The following is a 10,029-nucleotide window of genomic DNA, read 5'->3' on the forward strand; positions in this document are numbered from 1 at the left end:
GCATTCAAACATTTATGTTGCATTCACGCTTTTTTATTTCATTTAGGCATCCATGTTGCATTCAGGCATTTTTTTAATTGCATTAACGTTGCATTTGTGCATTGATGTTGCATTCACACCCTTTTTACTGCATTCACACTTTTTTATTGCATTCAAACATCCATGTTGCATTTACGCGTGCACATTGGATTTGTGTATTCATGTTGTGTTTACATTTTTTTTTTTTCTTGCATTCATGCATTCATGTTGCATCTATGCATGCACGTTGGATTTGGCTATTCATGTTGCATTTGCACATTTTTTATTGCATTAACACATCCATGTTGGATTTGTGCATACATGTTGCATTCACTGTATTTTATTACTCATTTTCCTTTTGCATTCATGTTTCATTCACGTATTTGTGTTTAATTCGCACATTGTTGTTGCACTCCCACCTTCACGCTGCATTCCCGCTCACCTGTTAACATCTCTTTTCATCTCTCTGTTGTAGCTGGCTCCTGAGAACAGCCTCCTGTCTTTCCACAGAGCGCTGCAGCTGGGAGCCAGCACCCTGGAAGCCGACGTCACCATCAGGTTTCGACATTGTCTTTAGTGATAAGACGGTCGTGTTTTTTGGCTCTGCAGAAATAGATTCAACTGGAAGCTGTTTGTCTGCTGTCCTGAAAGTGCAGATTATAAAGTTGTCTGTTTAATGCTCCGGTGGTGTCCAGGTTAAAAAAATCTCATTACATTTCATCTTGCTAACATTCTCCTCCAGCATGGATGGAGTTCCCTTCCTAATGAGAGACCAGACTCTGAGACGAACCACAGACGTCAGCAGAGTCTTCCCAGCCCGGCAGTTCCAGGATGCCTCCTCCTTCAACTGGACAGAAATCCGCTCTCTAAACGCAGGAACGTGGTTTTTGCAGGTACTTGGTCCTTGAAAATCACTCCTGAAAGTCAGAGGACTGATGTGTCAGAAAGGAAACTAAGTAGTTGTGTGAATACTTTGAAGCCTTCACACTGTAGTGATTCTCCTGCTCCTTTCTGTATGTTTTTCAGCAAGTAAAAACTCAATCACCTCGATTTCAGCGATCTCGGTATGAAAACGTTCAGCTCGTTCAGGACATTACTGCTTGTATTTTTGGTATATTTTGGCATTTTGGTGTATTTTTTTTAAAATTGGCATTGAGCTGTTATACTAGCATTATACTAGCTCATTTGGTTAATTTGGCATCTACTGAAGTTTTTTTTTTTTTTTTAAGCTATTTGAGCGTTTACCGTATTTTCCGGACTATAAGTCGCGGTTTTTTTCATAGATTGAATGTCCCTGCGACTTATACTCCAGTGCGACTTATATACGAATTTTTAATGATGAGATATGGACCGTAAGTCTAGAGTGCCCTCTTATGGTGATCTATGCAATTACTTTATTTACTTTAGTTATTCAGACGTGACACAGAGGACTAAGAATTTAAGGGATTTAGTGATATGGAGTGAGATTGCGTGCAATTAATTACAGTAAAGATACAAAGTTGATGAGTTCTTGAGGCTATAGTTAAATAAAACTGTTATGTTATATAAATGCTACACCTTTTCGTTTTTTTCATGATGCTAATATGTGAATATGTGTTGACACATATTCAGCCTGTTTTCTATTCACTTATGAATGTTATAACTTACCTTCCAGGATGATGTAATATCGTTTTTTTCAACCAGTTTGTAAAATAAATTACTTGAAAAAAATGCGACTTATACTCCGGTGCGACTTATGTATGGTTTTTTCTTCTTCATTATGCATTTTTTGGCCCCTGCGACTTATACTCCGGTGCGACTTATAGTCCGAAAAATACGGTAAATAATATTTTAGCAACATGCTAACTTTTTTGGCAAATTTGTATCTAATGGGGTTTTTATGCTATTTTGGAGTTTATCTAATATTTTAGCAACATGCTAATGTTTTTGGCTAATTTGTTATCTACTGAGGTTTTTATAGGCTAATTTAGAGTTTAGCTTCTATTTTAGCAACATGTTAACATTAGTTGACTAATTCAGCTTACTGATGAATTTAAGGCTATTTTGGAGCTTTGCTAGTTTTTAATCAACAAGCTAGCTTCTTTTGGCAAATTTTGCATCTACCAAGGTTTTTTTGTGTTAATTGAATTTTAGCTCATATTTAAGCAACACACTAAATAATTTTCCAAAATTGGCATGTAGCCTAATAGGGATTTATAAGCAATTTTGCAACAAAGATCCCTTTCATAGTTCTTGAACGCAATTTCCAGTTTTCTAGCAAATTCAACATTTTCCAAATAGCTTTTGCATTTTCAGCAAATCCCTTAAGCAATTTAAGTAAATTGGGTCGCCATTTTTCATAAAAAACTTCAGCATCTCAGGGGCTACTTTCAGTAAGAAGCATTCACACTAGAACATGGGAGTCGATCTCATTCGCACAGGGAGCGAAAATCCAACATCTTATGTCGCGGGCCGAACAGGATAAACATTTATTGAACACTCTAAAACTACATTTTTAAAACTTTAAAAACATAACTTTTTAACAATACAGGTAGAAATATTATTCCAGAATAAATTAGTTTAAAACATTAAATAACTTTCGATATTTTCTCGCCATAAAAGTATATTTTATCAAAATTATACGAGTTAAAAATAAGTGCAGGATTACATCAGGCCTTTAATAATAATAAAATAAAATGATCTGGGGGGCCGGATCCGGCCCTCCAGATAATTGTATCCGGCCCCCGGGCCTTGACTTTAACACAAGTGCACTAGCATTATTGCAGGTAATGCAACTTTTCTCTTTAGATTTGTTACAAAAGTATTGTCCGTCCATAAAAAAGCTTTGTACTTTTAATAGGATATTTTTGTGTCTGTAAAGATGTTTTGGATCTATAGAAAATACATTGTCCGTCTATAAAGAGATGTTGTACTTGTAAGAAAAAAAAATGTCCGTCCGTAAAAAAGTTTTGTACCTGTTAAAAGAAATGTGTGTGTTACGCCCCCTCCCAATCCACTCCGTCTAGGGGTCAGAAAAAAAGATGCAACACAAAAACGATGAGGCTCCATCTCCCCTCAGTCTCAAAGGCCAGAACACATAAGGCAGATTAACAAATTTATTGGATGGACAGGATGGACAATAATAGCAGCTAGAGTGTTGGCTTCAGAGTGGACCAAAGGCCAAAATAATAACCAAAACAAGAAAACCCAAATCTTACCTACAAAAATAAGATAAACCAAAAGACAATAACTACCCTCCTTAACCTAACAAAACCAGGAGAAAACATTGGTCAAAGAAAATGGCAGTCCACTCCTACAACTCTAACATTCACAGCTGGCTGTGGGAGAGGTGGGAGATGTAGAATGAGCCTCACGTCAGTCTCGTTCCTGGAGCCTTTTGTAGTAGGTGCTTTCTTCTGGCAGCCAATCAATGCTCGGCACTGGAACACCACACCAGTCACTTTCCAGCACCTGCACACTGCTGGAGCACCACCGACCAGTCAAATTCTGGCACCGATACACTGCTGGAGCACTTCCGTCCAATCATAGTCCGGTACCCGCACACTGCTAGAGAACGTATACAAAAAGGAGACAAAAAGAAAATGTCCTGGGACGTAACAGTGTGGGTCTGTAGAAATGTTTCATCACTAGAAAAAAATGGTCCATTGATTAAAAAAAAAAAGTTATAAGTACAATTATTTTGCTTCTCAATAAATCTACCAATCAGAAAGCAGCCTGCACTGTTATGGATCAGATTAATAATATGATATCTATATCAAGGGCAAAAAATGGTGGAAGATTTACAAAAGATGGTGAGTGATATATTTTATTAAAACAATGGAACTTAAAACAAAAACTTAAAACAAAAAAACATTTTTTTTGACAAGAACTTAATCTTTTTATAGAGCAAACAAATTATTTTCTACTGATAAAACCTTTTTGCGGATGCACAATTCTCTTATTACAAGTACAAAACCGTTTTACAGACAACACTTTTGCAAAAAAATGGAGCCTCATAGGAAACTGTTTGAGCAGTGTTTCAATGATTCATGTTTGTTCTTAAACATTATGAAGAAAAAAACCTTTATTGTTACAAACACGAGTTTCTTCCTTCTACTCTAGAGTGACCCCTACTGGACGGTCAGAACGTTGACCACAAAGGATCGCAGCCGGATAGCCAACCTGACCGTCTGCAGCCTGGTGGAGATGCTCCGTCTGTCGGCCAGGGCCAACTGCTCTGCCTGGCTCAACATCCACAAGCCCCGCCCAGAGCACCCCCGCTCCCGGAGCTGGTTCATGGACACGCTGCGAGTGCTGCAGAGGGCGGGGATGTCGGCTAAGAGGGTGGGTGCTGCAGCGTTCCTGGGGGGTTCTCTTTAGGAATGGCTGCTGCTGAGCCGACAGAAGTTTCTGTTTCCTACATATTTTAAAAATGACATTTCTGTGAAGCTGCTTCAAAAGGTTCCTGACTGTTGGTGGGTGTTTGCAGGTGACATGGACCCCCGACACAGACAGGGGGAGGGTGAGGGGGCTTCAGCAGGCCACCAATGAGAAGCTGTCTGTGGAGGAGATTCGACAGCGGGGAATCACAACCGTGAGGCTCCACTACAGCAAGATCAGCCACAAAGACATTCAGTAAGAGCAAACTTGAGCACTCAGGGTTCATTAGGATTCGGGCTGCTGCGGCCTGAAGGGTTGAGTTTCCCCACCGATTGATGTGGGGTGTTTGCTGTACATAGAAAGAAGTGACCTTCCGACCTCGTGTCTGTCCTCTCTCCTTCAGGGAGTACCTGGCCAATAATGTGAGCGTGAGCATCTACCCGGTGAACGGGCCGTGGCTCTACTCCCTTCTGTGGTGCAGTGGGGTGCCTTCTGTGTCCTCCGACGCCCCCCAAGTCCTTCGAAAAGTGCCTTACCCTATCTGGCTCATGGTAAACAGCTCTACCTTTAGCATCAACTTGGGGCATGTAAGGGTACGTCAGGGAGGCAGCTTGTAGGCCGGTGGAATAGCATCAACTTTAACCCTTTAACTTACAAAGCAAGTTAATGGAAACATATGTTTTTTTCAAAAATATTCCTAATGTTCTCTAGTATTTGTTGGAGTTGAAGAGTTCAGCAGCTGTTTGCCTCACTGCCACAGTAGATCTTAAGGAGACCGGTGACATCCAGTGGCATTAACGGGTAGCTGCATGTGTTCTTCCTGCAGAGTCGCGGCGCTTACAGCTTTATTTGGATCTGCTCAGACCTGGTGTCTCTTGCTGTTGTTGTTGGGATCTTCTGTTTCCAGAAGTAAGTCATGTTTGAACCACGACTGAACCTGATTGAGTGGGATGGTTAAACAGCAGCCTCTGCACCTCATGAATGTTACTGAGTGCAAAGGGCTGAAGTGCTTTTCAATGTAGAGGACTGCCTTAGTATGAAGTCAGATTTGAGCTGCTAAAATAATTAGAAAAACTAAAAAGTTTTCAAGTTAAAAATTCTTTTTTTTTAAATAAAAAATTTGAAGTTGGAAAAAAAAACATTTGAATGTGAAATCCCATAGGTCAGGTTGTCCAACTTAATCAAATAAAGGGCCAAAATCCAAAACACACCTGAGGTCACGGGCCAAACAGAATAAACATTTGTTGAAAACACTGAAACTACATTTTTCAAACTTTTAAATCATAACTTTTTTACATAATTATGAACTAGATATATAGCACCTCCTGTGATAATCCTAGTGTGAATGCTGTAAGCTGAATTTGGCTGCTGAAGATGCTGAAATTGATAATTAAAAATGCTGAAGCTTATAGCCAGCTAAAATATTAGCTAAATGGCAAATTAGCCTTAAAAACAAACAAAAAAAAATACTTAGGTTAGCCAAAAAATCTAGCATGTGGCTGAAATATTAGCTAAACAGCCCAAAAAACAAAAAAAAAGCCTAAATTAGCCAAAACAGTTAGCTCATGGCTGAAATATTAGCTAAACTCCAAAATAGTCTAAAAAATCTTAGTATTAATTATGAATACTAAAGGCAGGAATATTATTCCAGAATAAATCAACTTAAACCTTAAATAACTTTCAATATTTTACTTTCCATAAAAATATATTTGTCAAAATTATACAAGCTAAAAATAAACTCAAGATAACATCGGACCATTAATAACAATAAGATAAAATGATCTGGAGGGCCGGATCCGGCCCCTGGGCCTTAACTTTGGCACATTGCCCTTAGGTGCTTTCAAAATATTTTTGTTCCATACATTATTGCATTTCTATTCTTAGTAAAAGATGTTATTCTTTTGTATCTTTGTGCGAACAGCACAAAAACTGATGCAAATTCTTGTTGGCCACATGAAATACTGTACATGCGACAGTATGTATTTTAAGTGCATCAAAGACAAAATGTTTGAAATTGAAGTTCAACTTTAGCCGTCACACATCTAGGTGTGTGAAATGTGTGCTCTGCAGTTGACCCATCCTTTGGGGGAGTGGTGAGCTGCAGACACAACCGCAATCCTAACCGTAACCAAGAAAGAAGTTCAGGACTGGCTGCAGTCATTCAGAAAATAACATGTGAATAGTCTTTTTTTTTTATTTATGTGTTCTCAATTCTGAGCTCAAATGACAAATGTGCCACAGAATCAGCCAATCTCCGTGTTCATTATTGTTCATTCGGCCAATTCCAAGTCCACCAAAATAAAAGTGCTTTTATGAATGAAGCCACATCCAACCGAGCAGATCTGTTATGTTTAATCTGGTCTGGTTCGTCCAGCTTGACCAGGTCACTATGATCATTGTTTTCTGTCCTCTGGCTTTTTTTAAGTAGACCTTTTAGGTGCACGAGCTTCATTGTGACTCCATATTGAGTTGAGGTCCATTTTCCAGATCTGTGACCTCAATGACGAAGCATCTCATGTCAATTCCCTAAAAGTAACTCAATGTTAAACCCCAACTTAAAACAGGCAGCAGAAAACATTACGATCTATACAAGATGGACAAAAGTGTTAATATAAAGTATTATTTTATCTCTGTAAGATTCCTTTTTATTGTAGCAGCCAGACTTTCTTTACAGTGAGCAGTAAACCAATGACAATAGTGCATAGTAGTGCTGGGCGATATGGAAAAAAATGTATATCACAATATAAAAATATTTTATATCACGATATACGACAAAGTATATTTTCAACTATTTTCTGAAAAAATGTCTTATCTTACTTTTCTGACTATTTTAACTTACAGATAACTGAATAGTCCCAATTGAGAAACAAGCATTTTAGTGCAGAAAAAAATAAATCAAATGAGAACAGATGTGGCTGATGTACAGCAGCCTTCACACTTCTTACAAAAATCAAAGGTATTTAAACTGAATTTGTAAAAAAACATTTTCTATGAAAAACTTTTTTTAAAATGCACAACGTTTTCCTGTTTCTGAGTAGAAAATTTCTGTACAAAATTCTGCTAGAATTACAATAATTTGCTCCAACCGTCTAAGAGTTATCATAACCAAAACAATGTAAACACTGGAGCTAAATCTCCGATGGTAAAGTAATTTTTTTTCTCTGAACTTAAGTCAGTGAACGGAAGTTCTGTCACATTTTTGAACTCTTGCTAGTTTTACTTTGAAAACAGGAAGCTTCATCGACATTTTATTTCGAAGATTTGTTTACTTCTGGTGACAGTCGTGCAGCACATTTAAAGTCCAAAGAAATTAAAATAAAGAATCTCTGAATGCCGTCTTGGGAATCTAGGAATGCCGACTCAGGAATCTGGGAGTACCGATTTGGGAATCTTGGAATTTCAACCCGGAATGCCCTCTTGGGAATCTGAGATTTCCCACTGAGGAATATTGAAATCTTGACTCTGGAATCTTGGAATTCCAACTCTGAAATTTCGGAATGCCGACTCGGGAATCTTGGAAGTCCGACTCGTAAATTTCAAAATGATAACTCTGGAATTTCGGAAGACCTCCTCGGAAATTTTGCTATGTCGACTTGGGAATTTGGAAACACAAACAATTGAATATATGAGGAGCTACCCAATAAGTCATGACAAAATAAGTCACGTGACTATAAAAGGAAATACCTAATAAGCCATGTGACCATACAGGTTATGTGACCATATGAGGAAATAATTAGTCATGTGACCAAGTAAGTCATGAGACTATATGGGGAAGCACCTTTTAAGTCATCTGACCATATAAGTCATGAGACTAAAACAAGGATGCTGGGATCGTCTAGGGAATTGCACTTGCTGAGTTGGAATCTGGAAAAGCCATCTTGGGGTCTTGGGAACACCAGATGGGGGGAATCTCGGGAATCTCGAAATGCTGACTTGGGAATCTGGGAGCACAGATTTGAGAATCTCGGGATTTAGACCTGGAATGCAGTCTTATGGATCTTGGAATTCCGACTAAGGAATGTTGTAATTCTGACTCGGAAATTTTAGAATTCCGACTCTGGAATCTTGGAATTTCCGACTCGGAATTTTCGGAATGCCGGCTCTGGAATCTGGGAATTCCGACTCAGAAATTCCAGAATTCTGATTTGCAAATCTGGGATTGCCGATTCCCGAATTTTGGAATTTAAACCCGGAATGCTGTCTTTGGAATCTCAGATTTCCGACTGAGGAAACATGAAATGCCGACTCGGTAATCTTAAAATTAAGACACTAAATTTACGGAATGCACCATGGAAATCTGGATATACAGATTTAGGAAACGGGGACTGCCAATTTGGGAATCTAGGAATGCCGACTCGAGAATCTTGGAATGCTGATTCTGGAATCTTGCAATTCCAACTCGAAAAGTCCAGAATTCCAATTCGCGAATAGGAGATTTCAGATCCGTGAATCTTGGAATTTCTGGGAATTCCAACAGGGAAATTTTGAAATACCATCTCTGGAATCTCGGAATGCACACTTGGGAATCTCAGAATTCTGACTCTGGAATTTTGGAATTTCAACCTAGAATCTCAGAATTCTGACTTGTGAACCTTGAAATTCTAACTGGGAAATTTCAAAATGCCATCTCTGGAATCTCGGAATGCCGACTTTGGAATCTCAGAATTCTGACTCGGGGAATCTTGGAATTTCAACCTGGAATCTCAGAATTCTGACTCGCGAATCCTGGAATTCCGACTCGGAAATCTCGGATGGCCAACTCAGGAATCTCGGAATTCTGACCTAGAAATCTTGGAAATGGAACTTGGAAATCTCAGAATACCATCTCGTGAATCTCGGAGTGCCGACTCGAAAATCTTGGAATGTCAACCTTGAATCTCAGAATTCTAAATTCAGGAGTCTTGGAATTCCGACTCGGAATTTTCAGAATATCTAATCGGGAATCTGCAAATGTCGATTCAGGTATCTCGGGCTGCCGACTCGGGAATCTGGGAATACTGATTTGGGAATCTCGGAAATTTGACTCTGGAATCTTGGAATTTCGACTCAGAATTTTCAAAAGGTCGACTTAGGAATCCGGGAATACATATTGGGGATCTTGGAATTCTGACCCAGAATGCAGTGTTGGGAATCCCTGAATGACATCTTAGGAATCTCAGAATTCTGACTCAGGAATTTCCGAATGCTGACCTGGGAATCTGGAACTTCAGATGTGGAAATCTTGGAGTTTCTGACCCGAAATGCATTTTTGGGAATTGCGGAATTCCGACTCTGGAATCTTTTCATTTTAACCTGGAATTTTCGGAATGCCAATTTGGGAATCTGTATTAAAGAGGAATCAATGTTTTATGACAATTTTAACATCTGTCCAGGGACAACGGATGAAAAATAGCCGCTGGGCTAATTCTGGCTCATTGCATACAATGCGTTTAATGTGCACTGTCCCTGAAAAATAAATAAATAAATATTTATCAACAGAAGGAATCCGCGATTTTGGACATCGCAAATTTTCAGACTTGAATTTTCGGGAGCAGATCGTTTGAATCTGAGCGCTCAGGTACTTGTTACAGCTCTATTCCACAACTTTGTTTTTTTTCTTAATTTTGTAATCTTATATGTTCATTTTCGTGGACTTTCCTTGAGTGTTAGAAG

The 10,029-nt window shown here is 38.8% G+C and overlaps 1 protein-coding gene across 1 annotated transcript in view; it reads left to right on the forward strand.

Moving 5' to 3' along the window:
- The window catches only part of gdpd5a (glycerophosphodiester phosphodiesterase domain containing 5a), a 39,700-nt gene that overhangs the window by 21,536 nt on the left and 8,135 nt on the right, over window positions 1-10,029 (forward strand). Inside the window, exons 9-14 of the mRNA XM_024260604.2 lie at window positions 494-576; window positions 761-911; window positions 4,120-4,341; window positions 4,487-4,632; window positions 4,781-4,928; window positions 5,204-5,286. Coding sequence (XP_024116372.1) covers window positions 494-576; window positions 761-911; window positions 4,120-4,341; window positions 4,487-4,632; window positions 4,781-4,928; window positions 5,204-5,286 — 833 coding nt within the window. The remainder of the gene's footprint in view (window positions 1-493; window positions 577-760; window positions 912-4,119; window positions 4,342-4,486; window positions 4,633-4,780; window positions 4,929-5,203; window positions 5,287-10,029) is intronic.

The sequence above is a fragment of the Oryzias melastigma genome, linkage group LG14, assembly GCF_002922805.2.
Source record: "Oryzias melastigma strain HK-1 linkage group LG14, ASM292280v2, whole genome shotgun sequence".
Taxonomy (NCBI): domain Eukaryota; kingdom Metazoa; phylum Chordata; class Actinopteri; order Beloniformes; family Adrianichthyidae; genus Oryzias; species Oryzias melastigma.